The sequence below is a fragment of the Rhagoletis zephyria genome, unplaced genomic scaffold (assembly GCF_001687245.7).
Source record: "Rhagoletis zephyria isolate East Lansing unplaced genomic scaffold, Rhagoletis_zephyria_1.1 Rzeph_scaffold_00223, whole genome shotgun sequence".
Taxonomy (NCBI): domain Eukaryota; kingdom Metazoa; phylum Arthropoda; class Insecta; order Diptera; family Tephritidae; genus Rhagoletis; species Rhagoletis zephyria.
The window spans coordinates 29419-49674 of record NW_016157307.1 but is presented as its reverse complement, the minus strand read 5'-3'; the positions used below and the strand labels follow the sequence as shown (position 1 = coordinate 49674).

The 20256-nt window shown below is 39.3% G+C and overlaps 1 protein-coding gene across 1 annotated transcript in view; it reads right to left on the bottom strand.

Annotated features, from left to right (window-relative positions):
* ko (Stork-head domain-containing protein knockout) overlaps positions 1–20256 on the bottom strand; it is a 48984-nt gene that overhangs the window by 14514 nt on the left and 14214 nt on the right. Inside the window, exons 2-3 of the mRNA XM_017609396.1 lie at positions 18979–19114; positions 18869–18934 (exon numbers count right to left, since the gene is read on the bottom strand). Of these exons, the coding sequence (XP_017464885.1) occupies positions 18869–18934; positions 18979–19114 (202 nt within the window). The remainder of the gene's footprint in view (positions 1–18868; positions 18935–18978; positions 19115–20256) is intronic.

Sequence of the window (20256 nt, the reverse complement as noted above, 5' to 3'; positions counted from 1 at the left end):
GTAACTTTTTTGGTTTCACTACTTTTTTCTGGCAGCCACATAGACAATTGTGTCATCACACCATTAGCGTGAGCGCTCAGCTAAAAATGATGTTGACATAAATTTGCTCTGTCCGCTGTATATTGGTGGCTTCTTGGCTTGGTAGATCAATACTTGCAACGCCAGGCACCATAGGCATAGGTTAGTTTCGCGCGGACCCAGCGGTCAAAAAGTGGTCATGCTGTTTACCGGTAAGTATATGGCTGAAACGTGACAATATGCCATTTTCAAATTTTCAAATTTAGATTTTTCAATTTTAGTTAATATGCTAGCTTAGCCTCTATCTACGTTGACTGGCGGGTACACGTTTGTTACATTTTATATGCGATACCAGTTATTGCCTTATTTTTATGTACCCGTATTTGCTTTTACTTTCGCATCAGTATGCACAAAATGTGCGCCATTTTCGAAGTGTAATGATCAGTGATCCTTCAACGAGATCAGCGAAATTGATATATGGATGCTGTGGGTGATATGTGCCTAGCAGTAACGAGGAAAATGTAATAATGAAAAAACAAATAAATGAGCGATCACTGTCGATCGATCGATCTATCGATGGCTCAAAAAGTGTTTGGCCTGCTTAGTCACTTGTGTGAAGTTTCCGCAGATTTATTGCACTTTCCCCCATTCACTTGACTTTTTTCGCGATACTGTATGGTTTGCAGCAGTTGTGGCACGTGAGTGTCAGGTGGTCGCTACGTATATGTATTACATATCCCACATACTGCAGGCAAATCATATACGTATTTAACATAAAAAATGTTAGTGACGTGATTCCATCAAAGCAACTATCAAAGCTAATCAGTGTTGGTGGCGACTACTCAACTTTATGCGTATCAACTAACTCAAATCATCAACTTAGTGGATGCAATTTTTGCTTCCACAGCATTGGCTTAGTTTACTTATATGCAAGCGTTGCTAAGAAATGCCGTTAATGATGTGCACGATCTGCTGCTGTACCATATGTCAGCGACTACTTACAGCACGCATCACTCTGATCGCCAATCCATGACAGTTGGGGATCAGATAAGGTGTAGGAGCAGCGGGGCAACGTATGCACAACTCATTTGGCAGCTCATCGCTTTTGTGATGCGTGCACTTGCTCATTACTCTGCTCAATTACCGACTCACCAAGTGGAAAAACGCTGCGCACATGCAATGTTGGCAAACATGCAATTCAATTGCAAGCAAATTAACCCTGTCATGCCCGATATTGCCTATAGGCAACATTGAGATATTTTGGTTTATAGATCCCGGCGTTTGAAATATTTTTTCCAAAGGGTTGTTTCAAATGACACTTAGGAATGTTGCGAAGGCAAAAAAGCGAAATTGTATGCCATAATTATGGAACTAATTAGTTTTTAGCGTCTTTTCGTTGTGAATACTTGTGCGCAACAAAAATGTTACTGAAAATAGTTCTGCAACATTTTAAAAAATACACCAAATAATTTTTATTTTTTATAAACAAAAATGGTTAAGGTTATAAAATTAGTTTAAACAAATGAAATGAAGACATCGAATCTTACAAATTATTTTTAGTTTTTGTTAGAAAACTTTGTAAACATTTATTAACAACATTTCATAATGTCAAACCAGAAATCACAGACATTTAAAATTTATACCAGTTCATGTCTAAGGCCCAACCAACAATAACATGCCATCAAAAAAGTTTTAGCCTCACCCAATTTAATTCGGCCATGAGAGGGATAAGCTGATTTGCAATTTTCGTTTATTTTGCTGCACAGCGAGAACAAAATGTTTGTTGATTTTACATAGTAAGTATTGAATGGGTGGCGAGTAGTTTTTTAATTTCGTTCATATAAAATACAATTGGAAGCATATAGACGTACCTACTTGTAGGCCAACTTCGATCAGCATACGCGTTTTATGAAGCAATCATATGAATGTACATAGCAAAGACGCCCCTTAAAATTTGCCATTGCCTACGTAGAGAAAGTCAGTTAAATGTATCAATCAGAAAAATTTCAAAACTTTTGTGATAACTGACTGGCGTGCTGTTTTGGACCCGGCCAAAATCGCTTAGCTGGTTAAAGCGCCAATAAAGAGAAGAAGATAGTAGTGGAGCGGTTTTACAGCGTCGGTAACGGTAACTCTGCAAGAGCATCCCGCGGTCGGAACGAACACGGCGGATTAAAGTTGCACCCCGCAGCTCATGCTGTATTGGAATTGGAGGCGGGGCGATGCACTTTCGTTTTTTTATATGGCGCAGAAGCTTTGATCAAGTTGAACAAAGGGAGAAGGCTTTGTGGAATTTCGGAAGAGATATTCTTTACGAAGTCTTTGACCTTGTTTGCGAGGGCGCTTAAAAATACAACGTTTATGGTGACTTTGATTTTGTTAGCTACGCGGTTTTGCAGAATGACGATACGCAGTTTTGTAATTTAAACGACGATATATATATTAGGGCGGATTAATTCGCTCGGCGAAAAATTTTTGAAGAAAGTATATAGCAAATTCAAATTCCACAATTAATTCTAAGTATAAATGGCGAACAACGTATAAACCAAAAATTAGGTTTGACCCTCCCAATTTCCAAAAGAAAAAGCAATATGAAAACACAAAACTTGGTAAATGAAAAATTAATTTTGTTGAGAAAAAATTAAATAAATTGATTTTTCCTTTTAAAATTTTGAGGGTCAAACGTCATTTTTGGTATATAGTTCACCATTTCTGCTTAGAATCCAACGAAGAATTCGAATATGCCATACACTTTTTTCGAAATTAAATTACTCCGCCCTATTATACCCACTTATGTAAAAATTGCTGTCGATTATGAAGTTACTCAAGAAAACTAGAGTGTGTCGAAAGCTTATTTTCAACACTGTGTATCTGTGTTTTTGCAGAAAATTGAAGCTCTGATAGTATTTAGCCTTCATGGAACACATTTGACCCCCCCGGGGTCCAAAACTGACTCGGGGTCATGATCTGGGGTCTTTTTCGAGGTTAATGGAGATAAGCTTCACTTTTCCGTAAGAGAATGCAATACTCAAAGCAATGGGCTACGTGGAGAAACATAGGTGGAGGGGAAGGAGTTTACGTGACTGCTGTGACAACCAAGCTGCACTTAAGGCACTGACCAGCCCTCTAATTAAGTACTTCCAAACTAGTTCGGAAATGCAAGTCTCGACTAAAATACAATGGTCAACATAACGAGGTTGTTTTACTCTGGGTGCCAGGTCACGCTGGAGTACCTGGTTATGAGACATCTGATCATTTGGCCAGAGTTTGCTCAGACCAGGCATTCCTCGGTCCGCAACCAGTTTTAGCACTCTCACCTTCGGCAATCGAAGCCAGCATCAGAAACTGGGTGAATAATTCGCGCAGAAATGACTGAGAGGCATCGAGGGGATGCAGGTGGGCAAAACTCATGTTGCCTTCAATCTCACGGGTCTATCTAATTTTTTTCTCTCACTGAGCAGACGACACTGCAGACAACTTGCTGGACTGCTGACTGGTCACTCACTTCACGTGGCACAAACACCTGACTGTGATAGGCGTAAATGACAAGTCTATTTGCCCATCTTGCCTTGAAGAAGATGAGACGGTGGTTATTTGTCATAGATTTTTTTAATCTCGTTCTTTTCTCTATTGGCAGTATCTGAATTAAAAGTTTGGCGAAAAAAGCTTAGCCGTTTTGATGTTTTAAGTTTTGTGTTTCAAAAATGTGATAAATATTTTTCGCCTCATTTTAAAACTCGGAGCGATAAAAATAAAAATGATGCCATTAACACGAATAAACTATTTTACATATACTCCATGTGCAAAGTCATGAGTGAGCCGAACATTTGATGAGTTTATGGTGAACATAATGTAAATAACGCTAGCGCTCGCAGTGCTCTTAAAAAATATAACTCTTCCGATCGAAAGAGTATTTTGATGGACTTACGAGCTCTAATTTGTAAGACCTACAAGTGTGTAATCAGATTACTTTTACAAATAGAATACAATAAAATATTTTACTTTTATTTTGGCCACTCTGAGTTTAGTTTTGGAATTCACCCGCGATGCAAATTTACATTGTTGGATCTAATTTTCATATATAATTTTTTTACGAGCTGTGGGAATATTTAGAAATGTATCAGCAGGGGGTCATCCGAAACCAGTAAATTTTTGAAAGGGATCTACGAGAAAAAAAGTCGTACATTTTGCAAGACGAAACTAATAACTATTCCTCTCGGTGCACCACTTTGGTTGTACCGTTTCTGAAACAAATAAATACTTCTTAATTAGCACAGAACGTGCTCATCGCATACACCGAAGTTTAACATTAACATGCCATTAAGTTGAGAAAATTCTTGCAACAAATGCCTCAATCATAGTATGCACTTTGTGTGCAACTAACAGTAACAAGCTACGCGCGCGCTTTCAAACTTAACTTTGCTGCCTTTGGCTTGGCTTTGCTTTTGCCATTAGGCGATTTTCCGCATTGTTGACTNCCGAAGTTTAACATTAACATGCCATTAAGTTGAGAAAATTCTTGCAACAAGTGTCCCAATCATAGTATGCACTTTGTGTGCAACTAACAGTAACAAGCTGCACACGCGCTTTCAAACTTAACTTTGCTGCCTTTGGCTTGGCTTTGCTTTTGCCATTAGGCGATTTTCCGCATTGTTGACCGTCTAATGTGAAAATCATCAGTCAGCACAATAACAAACAATTTGTACGTACATACATACATACATATATCTGTGTGTGAGTGCGCGCATTGGTAACATTTTGCTTTGCATTGAAAATCGTGATAAAATTGCTTTTTGTTGCAATAATGATTATTGCTGCAGCCAATGCCGCAATAGCTGTTACCATTATTGATGTGGCTACCACGGCTGTTGGCCATCATTTCGTTTCAATTTCCATTTCCATTTTCATTTCCATTTTCGTTTTCGTTTTCATTTGCCATTGCATTTCAGGTGGGCAGAAATAAAAAAAAATAAAAAAAACAAAAAAAATTGTAGGCAATCGTTTTATTGATGACGATTTGACTTGGCTCGCTCCGTTGAAGCTCGACTTATTTTTCTTTGTTAAATCATGAATGAACTCGCTTTTCGTCTTAGCTACAGTTTTGCATTTCATATCAACTGCTTTGGCAGATTGCCTCTGCTGCTGCCGGCTGCTGCAACAGTGGCGATTGATGATTGTCTACCACTTTTGGTTACGGTTGTCATTTTGTTTGTTTGTTTGTGCAATTGCTGCCGACTCTTCTTTTCAACTCGTCACAACAGCTCACGAATCACCGATTGAATGATGATGTCTAATTGAGCGAAAAATCGTCGCTGATTGATTGTTTTTAAGCGGCAGAGCAGCAGCAGCAGCAGCCAGCAAGCAATTGACATTGCAGGCAATAGATCATTGCGGTTGTTGTTGCTATCATTGCATGCGCGGTATGTTACTGCAATGATGGGAAATTGCGATATACAGTATGACAGAAAAGTTATCCGACTGACGAAATCAACAACATTCAAAAGGTATCTGCTGGAACACGGAATAATACTTAAAAATTTAACTTTAGTATGCAAGTGCCACTTACATAAATACTTTTGACAAAATAAGATGAAAGATATAATGTTGATGACAGGTCACCTTCCTGAATATTTCGATCAAGTCTTTTCAAAAACTTCTCTTTAGTTTAGGTAATAAATTCTGGTATTCTTTATTGTCATAGATATGTATGTATGCATATATAAGCTATAGTAAAATACAGCGAGCATTTTTTTCGCGGAAAATTTTAACCCATTAACTTCTACCACAATGGGTGTAAAAACACCCAGGTCAAAAGACCTGCATATATTTTGAAATAATTGCATGCAACTTCAATAAAAAATGGCAACTAAGTACTACCCCCTAAAATGTTATGCAAGAAATTTTACCGTATCATTTGCGCATATTTACGACATTTATAACACACGTCGGTGACTTGCGTAAGCGATTCGAAAATTTTCGCTAGCTTGTTTGAGAATAGCCCCGAAGAGACTGACGTTGCTGACATGAAAATTTTGCCTGAGAAGAGCCCTAGTCAAATTTTTCTAAGAGTAAAAAAAAATATTTTAACCCCCTCACGACCTTCCAAATTAGCTTTTTGAGGGGACTTTTGCAGTAAGGGTCAAAACGACTCTTTCTGGCCGGAGCTAATGGGTGAAAATGTTCATATTTAGCTTAAATATTTATTTTAGCCGTTTTTTCTACTTTTTTAAAAACTACTTAGGGCGGGACATGAAAACATTAGTAGGCCATAAAATAAAAATACGAGCTAACTTTTGAAAATTCGTCGAGTGTTTTATTATTGGATATGTATGCTATCAGAAAATATCAGCAAAGGCCGGGCTGGTTGCGACTGTTGCACAGTGTTATATATAACTTCACTCTCTTGGGGATTGACTATAACGTATGGATACCACTCTCAGGGTTGAAAATGAAAATTATTGAAAGCGAATTGTTTCAAAAACCTGAAAAGATAACGTGAAATGGGCAGTGGATTCAAGTTGTGCAAGCTCAATTCCGGGCCATATACATACGTCATCTCGTTTAGAGATTATATATCGGCTTGGTTGTCAGTGAAAATGCAGAAATAACTGTTTATCTTAAATAATTAAAAACTTCCAAATCATTCACATAAAATTTTGCATTTAAAATATTTTGAAATTAAATGTGCATGCACTTATTTGACACAGTGTGGTTGATACTCGATAGTGGCAACCGTGACTTGACTATCGCTGTTACTTACTAACTACAGTAACAGTAGCAGTTGATGATGAGGCCATTTAAATGAGGCTTCTCATTTGCAACATTGGCACTTCTCTGCTTGTTAACGTTGTTGCTTAACGCATAGTTGGGCTGATTGATGTGCGCGTTAGGACAACAACAAAAAAGTCAACAATTGAATGTGCAAGCGCATATGGTCATGCCACGTGCTATCATCTTCACTCACACATGGCCAGCAACAAAAGAAAAGTGAATTTCACTTTCACATAAAGTTGCAGATACATGTCGCAAGCAGTTATAAAACTAAAAAAAGATTCATGGAGGTCCTTACTCCCTCGCAATAGCACGGCGAAACACTTGTCGGTGAGATCAAAAAAGAGCTGCCATCAATTTACTATTTAACTCTGTCTCTTGTAGTTGTCATTGCATAATTTTATTTTCATTTTCATTCGTGACATACAAATTTATGTTGTTGTTGTTGGTGGGGTTTTTTGATTACTATGCCATAAATTTAGGTGCAACAGGCCAATTCGTCTGTTCTGCTTGTCGTCTGTTGCAGCACGCAAATGAGTTGTGGCATCAATTGCATTTGTTGTTGGTGGTGTTGTTGTTCTTCCTGAAGTTGCTTTGAACGCTACTGTCGCTGTAATAAATTATGCAACATTTTGCAACTGAGCCGAGTGCTGCATAAATTTTCGTTGGGCTCATCCGCATTCTGAAAATGTGTCATGATTATGAAATATGNAATCATTCACATAAAATTTTGCATTTAAAATATTTTGAAATTAAATGTGCATGCACTTATTTGACACAGTGTGGTTGATACTCGATAGTGGCAACCGTGACTTGACTATCGCTGTTACTTACTAACTACAGTAACAGTAGCAGTTGATGATGAGGCCATTTAAATGAGGCTTCTCATTTGCAACATTGGCACTTCTCTGCTTGTTAACGTTGTTGCTTAACGCATAGTTGGGCTGATTGATGTGCGCGTTAGGACAACAACAAAAAAGTCAACAATTGAATGTGCAAGCGCATATGGTCATGCCACGTGCTATCATCTTCACTCACACATGGCCAGCAACAAAAGAAAAGTGAATTTCACTTTCACATAAAGTTGCAGATACATGTCGCAAGCAGTTATAAAACTAAAAAAAGATTCATGGAGGTCCTTACTCCCTCGCAATAGCACGGCGAAACACTTGTCGGTGAGATCAAAAAAGAGCTGCCATCAATTTACTATTTAACTCTGTCTCTTGTAGTTGTCATTGCATAATTTTATTTTCATTTTCATTCGTGACATACAAATTTATGTTGTTGTTGTTGGTGGGGTTTTTTGATTACTATGCCATAAATTTAGGTGCAACAGGCCAATTCGTCTGTTCTGCTTGTCGTCTGTTGCAGCACGCAAATGAGTTGTGGCATCAATTGCATTTGTTGTTGGTGGTGTTGTTGTTCTTCCTGAAGTTGCTTTGAACGCTACTGTCGCTGTAATAAATTATGCAACATTTTGCAACTGAGCCGAGTGCTGCATAAATTTTCGTTGGGCTCATCCGCATTCTGAAAATGTGTCATGATTATGAAATATGTGCATAAATTATGCGCAGCGACGAGTGTCGGTCGCCTCGTTGTCCCTGGTATGGCGCAAGTTGCGAAATTATCGTAGAACCGAAAGTTAGGTCGCTGCGGTGAACTGTAAAATATTGATGTCGATTCTTTGTGGCCTTAGAATCTTGTTAATCGAATTTTCGCAAATGATTAAAAGAAAAGCGCAAATATGAAAATAAATTGAATTTTTGTAAACAGTTTTTATAATGTGTTGTTTAGCTTTTTGAATAGGGCCTATTTCCGTTATTATTTTTTGTGAACCGGAACCAGTCCTAATACCCGGGGCACCTTGGAACCGGACTCGACAGACGCTGTAACCGCCTAAGCGATTTTGGCCGAGTTCAACATAGCACGCTAGTCGTTTCTCTTCTGTGCCAACTGACGCCAATCGGAAATGCCAAGTGAAGCCAAAGCCTTCTGAAGTTGATTTTACCATCGCAGTGAGGGCCTCCCTCTTCCCCTGCTACCAACGGCGGCTTCCAAGTTGAATACTTTCAGAGCTAAAACGTCTCACAGGGGTCTGAATGGAGAATCTTCAAAGTGGACCTAATATAATTTCTTAGGAATATTAAGTAAGAAGGCCCCTCCACTCTAGAATTTATATGAATCTGGCAAACGTTACGTTAATTTCAGAGTACGCTAGATACGTATGCAGCAACCTAGGTTTTGTTTCAATCTAAATATGTTTTTCTTAATAGAAATGAAATTTGTGACGTTTAATCGTGTTGTCGTAAAATTATTAATTCTTAATTTAAATAAGGAATGAATAAGTTTATAGTAAAAACAAATGTTTTTAAAGCAAGCTTTCTAAATATGAATGAAATCGGTCCATAAATCCTAGTTTACCAAATATCTCGACTCCTGCGCCACCTATCGGGTTCTAAGCCAGATGTGAAGTTTCAAGTCCTTAGGTCATCAGGAAGTTGGTCAAAAATTGATTGCAAGATTTGCCTCTAACAAAAATACTTACATACAATACATAAATACAGAGTAAGTTAAACAAAAGCTTGTAAAAAACTGCATTTTTGTAAGTATACATATGTACATAAGTAGGTACATAAGTAAAATAAACATATATGTAATACTCCTATATTGGCAGTAAGAGCTAGTACCGTCCGAAAACACTACAGTACAGATATATCAATAAACACGTACGAAAGAAAAGGAACACATACGTTTATAAATAAACATGTACACAACACATATACAAAAACGGCACTCAAGTACACAATACATTGATAAAAACGGTACTAGACTGTCTCGCTTTGATTTCGGAATGCTTACACATTGAGAAGTTAGCTTACTGCCAATATATGCCAATATATGAAAATATATATGTATGAAAATATATGCCAATATATGAAAATATAATAATATATGAAAATATAATAATATTAGATTTCAAAATTGCGAAATAAATGGGCACGTTCAGAAGGCGCAACAGCTCAGTAACTGTTGCGATTGCACCTTCTGAACGCGTTGTTTTGTACTTCTGATCAACTGAACAGTTGCGTGTTAGATGATCGTAAAATTTTTCTGATCATTTGAGACAACGTGTTGTGTGTTTTGAATTTGACAGCTAATGTATCAAGCCGTTCAGAAGACGCATTACGATCATTGATTTTTTTAGCAACGGTTGCGCTCAACTTCTGAACCTTCTGAACCTACCCAATGTCGGCCAAATTTTGCCAAAAATCTATTGAAGAGCCAACTTGGTTTAATATTTCAATTTAAGAGGAACCTATTTTTTAATTTTCTCTATTTTCATAAGTAGCAACCGCAAATACCCCGAGTAACAAGTTTCGAGCGAATTCTATCATTTTTTTTTAAATTTGCAAGCAATACTGGATCCGCCATATTGGAATTTGGAAATTTGATTGAAGATTTGTAATCAGTGGCCCAATAAACTAGATCTTTTTTAATGCTTTATTGCTATTTTTTGTCGGATTGAGAGGTAGGGCCCGGCCCGGCAACAAAAAAAAAAGGTTTTTCAAATAGCGGTGGTTAGGTTAGGTTAGGTTAAGGCGGCAGGTCCGCGAAGGGCCTTAAGGCACTTAATTGCCCATTTTGATACCACATTACCTTCATTCATTTGAACGGTAACTGTGTAAAATTACGAGAAGCGTTGGGTGCTCCCAACAAAGTTCCACAAATAGCTGATATCCATTCCGGAGTGTTGATGAGACGCGCACCGAGGTGCTTAAACCTTAATCTAGCGAATGTGTAGGAAGTGCTGAGATGATTCCACCTCGTCTTCCAGGCAACTGCGGCAATAGGGATCTGTGACGATCTTGAGTCGCACCGCGTGGATTCCCATAGGACAATGTCCGGCCAGTACAGCTGTGAGAATCGAGCGGTGGCGCTTAGCCAGATGCAGTAGTTCCCTTGACCGCGGTCCACTACCGGCCAGAAGGACCTTGCAACTTTGTAGGTCGACGTTTGTCCCAGCGCTGGCTGAGCCGACTGTAAGCCCATCTGTCCTAAAGCAGACAGCAGGTTGCTAACGAAACTCCAATTCCCTCCCAGTACGAGGTGATGGCCTCGAGGGTGCCTTGCCTAGCGAGTTCATCAACCCTGCAATTTCCTGTGATATCACTGTGCCCTGGGACCCAAATCAGCGAGATATTTAAGTATTCCGAAGCAGTTGGGAGAGAGGTCAGGCGTTCCCCGACCAGTTTTGAACACACCATTAGCGATCCCAGCGCCCTGATTACCGCCTGGCTATCAGTGTATATATTTACCCTCCTTGTCGACAATACTTGAATGCATAGCCAATCGGCTGCCTCTTTTATAGCGACCACCTCGGCCTGAAAAACTCTGCAGAGATCCGGCAGTCTGAAAGTAAGATTTACTGAGACTTCCTGACAGTAGACGTCTCATCCAACTCTCCCTTCCAGCTTCGATCCATCCGTGAAGATGTTTATTGGACCTCTTCTCCAGACGCTTGCAGGGTAGTGCGTGGAGAAGGATCCTTTTGGGGCCATCCTCGGGTGACTCCGGTCCATTTCAGCAGGCAGGAAGTCGAAGCTTTCGAGAATCTTAAAGTGCCCGTGCTCTGGGTTGAAAGATAACCCAGAGCTTTTGAGCCTAATGGCTAAGCCAACCGTCGCTACTTTGCCCGCAATGTCAACAGGTGCGACAAACCGGTTTGGCCGTTAAACAAATCAGTTTTATTCGGTATTCGAAAAATCAAGATTTAAAAAAAAAACGTCTTAAATATAAAAAACCGGTGGAAACCGGTTTGGAAAACGTTTGCCTGTGGAGGTGTGAGGCAATATGATGTTTCCACTTTCAGTTGAACTTGTATTTCCATCTTGGCAAAGGATCAGCAGAAAAACAAACGAAATAATATCGAAGCTGCAACGTGACAGAATGGGTATAGAAATTGAGATCAACTGCTCGACGTAGCATCACAAGTGACTTCAATTTAACCTTAACGAAGAAGTGACCAGTCGACAAACAAGGGAAAATCCATTTCGTTTAAATCTGTTCGGTGTGTTACTATGCTTCTCAAACCACTCGGCTAGAGTGACTGTCTAAGTTTAGCCAATCTTCGTATCGGCCTCTGTTGTGATTTCTATGAGCTATAATTACCACTTAACGCTATAGCAATTAACAAATTCCTTGTTGATTTACACAAATTATCACTGCTCTGCGACATTCGTATGAATTCTTTAAGTTACTTTGTACAACATTGTTGCGTTTTAATTTCGAAAAACTACAGCAATGAATAAATCAGAAGCCATGAAATTCCTTTGCAACAGACCATTTAGCGCTTTGGCATTTGCTGCAACCGAATACTCGACGAGGCGCAACTAATGCTCGAGACGATGCGAAACAGTGCAACAACAAGGCTTGGATTTTTTGGTCAGAGTAGAAATGCAGGGCAAAACGTACATACATATATGAATGCATGTAAATTAAATAATAGGAACATTTTTCTAAATTCTTAGCCACTATAGCGAGTTTTTCAGCATGGCACACTTCAAATGCAACATGCCACATATTCACATACCGAAAGCGACATTGTGTTGTTCATGGTAATTTGAGTGTAATGTTTTGTGCACGGTTAATACCGTTAATGAATTTTTAGGTGTGCATACATGTAAAGCAAGCGTCCGCATGAGCTGAGTGGTTCGATCGCAGGTCCACGTGATATCCAAAAATGATATAAAAAAATTTTTTTGCAAAAGAATTCGCTCATCGTTAAGCAGTGGAAAAAAACATTTGCCAATCCGAGGCGGTGTAATAGTATGATATTCTCATTCGTGCCTAAGTAGATATTTCTTGTATAAAAGATATCCTGAATCCGAATTTGTTGAGCGTCAGTAAAGGCGGCTACCAGTTTTGCCGTGTTCAATCAAATATTCAAACAACCTCATTTAAATGCCCAAAATATATGTATATTGATGACGAAAAAAAATTTGTTACAAAGTACAGTTATAATGTAAGCTTCTTTATGCCTCTTCCGCGTTTTAGTTTCTTGGCTTTCATTTTCATAACTTTAAAATCCGTTCGGGTATCCAGTATGGATTTTTGTTTCAATACACGTTCTAAATGTATTCAACACTCAAAACTCTAACGACAAATTCCTTCAACAACGCGGTACGCTACGTGAGCGTCGCGCACAGTCGCACAAGCCATCCTTTTTTCCCTGATAGAGACGCCGCGGCCCAATGTACGAACGATCGCGAGCTGGTCGTGCCAAAGGTGAGACCCCGCAGCTTTCTGCTGCCATCGCTTGAACTGGGCCGCCTCGTGGGCATGGAATACTGCTGCCAGGATTTGAAGGGTATGTCATGCCACCAGTGCGTCCACTTGGTGGACAAGATTTGCTGCGATGCGGCAGAGAGTAGGTTCGCGATGCGGCATGAACGCTACTTTTGTTGTCACTAAAAACATCGTAGGTGATACTTTGGGATGCTTCAGTGATGCCCCCGCCCGACAGTGTCAGCCAGTAGTCGGTATAGTTGCGAAAATAGGCTTTTTGGCCAGTTCGAGGGCAGTTCTTCGGCGTGGACGCCATTACGGGATTGGGACGAAAACTGGGAGTTGCGGAGCGAGAACGGGAATAAACATCAAAGGTGACATTGCCCCGGCCTCCCCGTTGCGTTGCCGCATTGAAGGTACGATTACGCGCACTCGTTGTATTAAAAGTGGCGTCAGGACACATATTGTATGTGGCATTAGGGGCATGAATTTGAGGCACTTTATATGTAATATTTGCATTGGCTCGCGGCAAGTTGTACGTTGCATTTGGAGCTTGTCGGCGTAGATCATACGTTGCGTTTGGATTTCGTGAAACATTGTATGTAGTATTCATTGGCGGGTCGATGTTGTAGGTGGTATTGGCGGGTCGAGGCATATAAAAAGTTGCATTTCGCGGCGGACACCTAGTACAAGTTGCATTCGCGGCAACGCTTCCTTTTAAATTAAAAGTGGTATTCCTCGGTACACGCGCGCCATAAGTATTGTTCGCCGCACTTATATCATAAGCGGCATTCATTGGTATGGAATTCCCTCGCTGATACGATGCACAGCTGATTGGGGTCGCTGACAGCGTCGACGGAAAGTCTGGCGGCGTGTACTGAGAGTCATCGGGATGCATTTCGTTAATGGTAGAGCACATGTTAGGAACGGGTGGCGTTCCGAAACCGCCAAATGGCGAGGATCCATAACTAGAGCCGCCAGAATTTGAGTACGGGCATAGTCCGCCATCGTTTCCTGAAGTCTCTTGACTGCGACCGTACATAGACTCGATTTCTCTAGCTGCAGCGTATAAAATATCCCAAATGCTGCGACGGTTAGGCATGCCACCGCCTCTAAGTCGCTCCCGGTGTTGTTCCTCAAGCAAAAAACGTTTCCTCTCCGACAGCCTCTCCCACTTAGCATATTGGCTTTTGCGCTGCTCATCGTAAAACTCCTCCTGCTGCGCTCTTTCAAGATAACGCTCTAGATCCTGTTTCGAGAGCGTGAAAAGCTCCGATGGCGATAATTTGAGTTTACGGGCCCAAAAGAGGATTTCCTTTTTGGTGAACTCTGAANCAATTTTGACTTGGTATTTTCGAGGATAAAAGTGGGGTTTGCTTCAGAAGTGACGATTTGATTAATTGTGACACCGTTTACTTAAGTTGCTTTTTTTTGAGATTTTTTTGGATATTTTTTAGTATACGAAAGCCACCCTGCAAAAAATTGTGCGACTAATCTCTAAAGAGAGTATTCCGAGATTACTCTCAATCGGGAATTAATTAGTCCCAATTAGTCTCATACGGGTACTAATGGAGGTCAATTAGTCTCGACTCATCCCTTATGCGTATAATTGGAGATCAATTAGTCCCCAACTCATCTCTAACGGGTACTATTAACGATTTAATGATATGTTCGCCTAACAAAACTGAGCACCCCGGTTCGAATCTCAGCTGGCTCATATTTTTATTTTTATCTTTTAAAAGTGACTAGTCGCTTTTTATATCCGCTTGGGTATAAAGGTGAACAATTAGTCTCTTCATAGGACATGCTCGAACAAAAGTGGTATTAGTCGCATGCTCCTTTGCGATTGCTCCCGGAGTCATCCCGGATTAGTCCAATTTTTTGCAGGGCAGTATACCTAGGCCTCGTAAAAGTTTCATCATGCCACTACCACCACCACCACTTCGTGGAGCCTACGAATCTCAGCGACTGCCGCTTTCTAAACATTGCCGTTGCTCTTAGATCCCCTTCAACCAGCGACGGGCAGAGAGAGCTTTTACTTTGCACGCTCTTATACAAAATATATTGAAAGCTTAAGAAGCTTTGGCCGCGGGTAAGGTAGTGCACATCACCACTTAAAATCGTCTCTTCCAGCAGAGTGCAGAGAAATAAATACCAGAGTAAATATCTGAATGTACCAGAATCTTCTTCATCGTAGCCACGGTTGCTACTTACTCATTGTGTACCAAAACGTGTAATAAGATTCAAAAAAGTTATCAAAATACATATGTTAAAGCACATTGCTCATATAGTTAATGCTATATGTATTGTGGAAAGATTTGCCGTAATCCCTATTCAAATTTGGTTTGGAGACAACCGGTACTCCTACCCTGTAGAAAACACCAACAACAAAAATTAGTTGGTACATACCTTTATTGATTTGAATTCTCTCTAAGAACGACCAATTATGCGTGCTTTACTAGTTGAGTAGAGTTTTACCGTTGTCCATAAGACTAGATATAATTTTGAAAGGGTCCAGAGCCTGTCATGCAAGTAGAAACTTTGTACCCTTATGAAATTATTACCTTGTAGGGCTACTGGAAGGATAATTTCGGTAGCATTTTGTCTATGAGTTTAACGAGGGATCCTCACAGATTGGTTTAAAACTATCAAGAGCCTTTAAAGGTCCCGGTTTCCTATGCTTACCAAATTACGGAGACACATAGCGCTTCAGCAAGCCTCATTGTCAATTAGTATAGTATGTGATGATTCCAATGCTTTCGTTGGGCAGGTGGCTTCTATAATGGCTACACAGGCAGATCAACGTAATAATGCGTATTATCAATGTATTGAATGGTCAAAACGTCAGCTTTGGGGGATATCCACCATGTTTTACCTCTGACAGCCTATTTATTAACAGCTATGAGATATGACATTCAGTTGACCCCTGAATGCATCGCCTCTTGCGATAGCTCAATCTCCGAAATTTCTCAGTTAGTTTTAAGGCTGCCTGCAATCTAGAGGCAATGTGTACCTTATACTTAAAATCCCTTGCTTTTCCAGGATCTCATGCCTAACGCCTCCTTTTTCTGATATTAGAGTTCTGCATTCAACATGATTATTTTCCATGCAGTTATTACATTTGGAATACCTTGTCATGTCCTTGGATTTTGCTTGAATGTCAAGGAACCCGTGAAGGCTTATATGGCAATGCCTTTCAATTACTTGAGTTAGACAATGTGTTGCCGTAAAAGCAGATTTTCTCGATTGATATGTACGTTGGCCTTCAAACAAAGGTTTGACTTTTAAAAAGGTATATGATGTAAGCAATAATTTTCTTATTTTGCCAGATTAAAAAAAAATGTACCAAATCTAAAAATTGTGTTCCTATGTACCAAACTGGAAAAAATGTACCAAAAATGGTACATTTTGGCCAAAATTGCAATCGTGGCCTTAGCAGCTCTTGCAGAAGTCATTCTTGTGTATCTCGTAACGTTCTGCAGCCTGCCTAAAAAGGTATCTCCTGTGACATATCGCCTCTCTTGAGAGCGAAGATATGTCCTATTCTTCTCATGTCTCATTCAGTACACATACTTTTGTGTCGCAGGTTTTAATATTAACCGCTTTTTTGTAAAATGCTACTGTTATTGTATCGCGCACACTATAATCTTCACTTACTCCATTGCTATCCAACAGATTAAATAGGAGGATCGAGTTCAAATTTTGAACTTCAAAACGCGTACGGAGCCTTCTACTTGTGCGAGAAAATGCTAGCTAAGAAAATGGGGATTACGCCCTAGTCTCGCATTAAGGTATTAAACGTGATATGTCGATTGTTACAGATAGAAAGAACATGCTTCACAATGTATTCTAAGGCTGAGGAAATTGGGATTATAGCAAGAGCGTCTTTATGTGCCTGGGCGCACTCCGCACTTCTTACGTACTAATTCGCAGAAAATTTAACGTCAACACTTGGGTAAAAATTTCAATATCAAGTTCCCTTGAAACAAGGATTGGAAAGACATTGTTTTTGGTGAATGCTACGAAATTTGTATTTTTACGGGCGGCTCAAGAATAACTTGCGGTGTGGTATCGCAAGATCTTTCGAGTGACTTTCAATTGGAANCAGAAAATTTAACGTCAACACTTGGGTAAAAATTTCAATATCAAGTTCCCTTGAAACAAGGATTGGAAAGACATTGTTTTTGGTGAATGCTACGAAATTTGTATTTTTACGGGCGGCTCAAGAATAACTTGCGGTGTGATATGTCTATGCGGCTTCCAGATTCAGCAATAGGTTTTCCCTCTCGGCGATGCAGGTACATAAATTTACCTTGATCAGGCGGGCATAACGGATCTTAGTTACTGTCCAATTCTTTTTAGACTACTAGACAGAGCATTGCGTTGATCGTCCTGAGGAAATGGGTGCCTTGTATGTTCAACTGAGCTGTACTTAATNTCCAATTCTTTTTAGACTACTAGACAGAGCATTGCGTTGATCGTCCTGAGAAAATGGGTGCCTTGTGTGTTCATCTGAGCTGTACTTAACGCAAGATTTCCTAGCATAGGACAAGAAAGGGTGAAAAACTGAAGGATCTGCAGAAGTGAAGACAGGACGCACTTATCCAGACTTACTGCTGGACACTAAGGCTACGTTTCTCCAACTCAACTTAATTTAGTTTAGCCATTTTCTGGACTTAGTCATATTATATATGTAGAAAAAAGATTTTTTCTTAACAGCGGTCGCTCCTCGGCAGGCAATGGCAAACCTCCAAGTGTATTTACTGTACTGTATACATACTTAATTTGTACATCAGATCTTTCCAGATCTCTTAATGTAAGCCTTGGTAGATCTTACTACAAATTTAACCACTGACTCGGATCTAGAATCACCTCCTTTTACAGTAAAACTAGGATCTAAAATTACTACATTGACGACTTTTTACAATTCTTTTAGAATAATGTAAGGCCAGTCGGAGGAAATGTAAAAGTTGATTTATGCGACGCCGGAGATTGTGGTATCTCAGGCAACTTGAAACAAGAGTGGCCAGTGTGTTTTCGTCATAAGGGGAACAGTCATTTTAGCACCTTAACCGAATTATGTTTCAAGGTAAGTATTTGTACACGGTAGACGAACCTCAGTAGAGCCATTTAACCATTTTGGGGAAAGAATTATAATTTTTTGTCATGAAACATTCTACTTCTAATACTCCCCTTAAATCACAGAAGATACTAGTTTTCGGTGCCATCTTTTCAAAATCTGGTAAAATAATCCAGTTGCTTTATGAAAAAATTTTAGCTAAATTTGACAAGAACTATATTTTAAGTCGTTTTATACATTCCATTCCATGTTTTGAAATTGGATTTTTTACAAAAAATTTGAAATCTTTTCCCACTGTAAAAATAACTGGAGAAAAATAGGTTTTGGAATTTGATTGATACTAGGGTTCCAACATAGCTTGCGTGAGGCTCTAAATGGATGGCCCTTGAGTTACGAAAAATCTTGACCATCCCTCTGTTTCAAGGCCCGTAGTTACAGTCAAAACAAAGTAGACTCTAAAGCTAGGTGCATGCAGCTTTTTTGACATATATTCCATTTTTGGATCTTTTTGTTTTAACTGTACACCATAGGCATCTACGATATTTGACGATTGGCAAATGATTTGTTGGAATTTTGGCAAATACCTCATAGAAATTGATGTTCGGTAATACTGCGTTACTTTTTTCGATCCTGATATTTTAGTTTTTAGTAACCGTTAATATAAACCACGTATATCATTAAATTTCAAAGTATATTCACTTGTATTTCACTTACCGACTGAGCTGATGACATAGGTCGCAGGTGGTTTCAGCACGCTCCGCGCATAAGCGCCACGTAGCACTTCGAGCGCGCATGGTTCGGCGGTTACCAAGCATAAGCGCCACGTAGCACTTCGAGCGCGCATGGTTCGGCGGTTACCAGTAGCATCCCTGGAGCTATATGACCGGCATATTTGAGGGCACGCGTCGCAGCAGTGAGCGGGGCATTCCACCAGCATTGAGCATTAGCGGCGAGGAAGTTCTGAAAAATATAAAATAGAATAGGCGAAAGTTAGTTAATGAAATGAATAAATAAACGTATTTAATTAAAAACAAGTAAGAGCAGCGCTGTCTTCGGCTATGCCGAAGGCTTCATACCTTTCATGAACATCTGAAAACTTTACTTTAACAGATTACTGCGTTTGAAAAAATTTATATATTCTCAGCACACATAGATAGAGGAGTTACATATATAAAACATCTTATCTAAACAATCAGAGGTATGCAGGATATACCCTATATAGCACCAATCAAAGTGATTTTCACTGCTGTGTGATCGGTATGTAAACCGGTAACACAATTTAATGCGTTTAGCTTCTTACATAAAGGAGATATATCGCAAAAACTGGTATAGGAACAATCAGTGGTATAAGAGATTATGATTATACAGCATAGATTTTGACGATTTTCTCAGTAGATTTTGTATTATTATTTAAAAAATAGCTTACGAAATTTATCGGTTTTAGCTGTCCACATAAAGGAGTTTTACAGTAAAACCCCATATCTGAACAATCAGTTGTATGGGGGCAATAAACAGGTTATAGTGACCCGATCTGTGTTAATTTTATTGTAAACTTTCTGTTGATAATGAGTGAAAATAGGGCGAAATTTCTTGTTTCGAGCTACATAGATGGAGTAGTTATAACAAAAAATCGCATATCTGAAAAATCAGTTGTATGGGAGATATATGTTATAGTGACCCGATCTTTGTTATTTTCACTGTAAATATTCTGTTAATAATGAGTGAAAACGGTGAGAATTTTCATGTTCCTAGCTGTATAAATGGAGAAGTTATGGAAAAAAATCTCATATCTGAACAATCAGTTTTATGGAGGCTATAGGTTATAGCGACCCGATCTTCGTCATTTTCTCTGAAAGTATTCTTTTGATAATGAGTGACAACAGTTCAAAATTTCATGTTACTAGCTACTTAAATGGAGGAGTTATAACGAAAAATCTTATATCGGAACAATCAGTAGTACGATAGCTATAGGTTATAGCGACCCGATCTTTGTAATTTTCATTCTGAGTTCTCTGTTAATAATGGGTGGAAGTATAGCAAAATTTAATTTTCTTAGCTGCATAAATGGAGAAGTTATAACGATAAATCTCATATCTGAACAA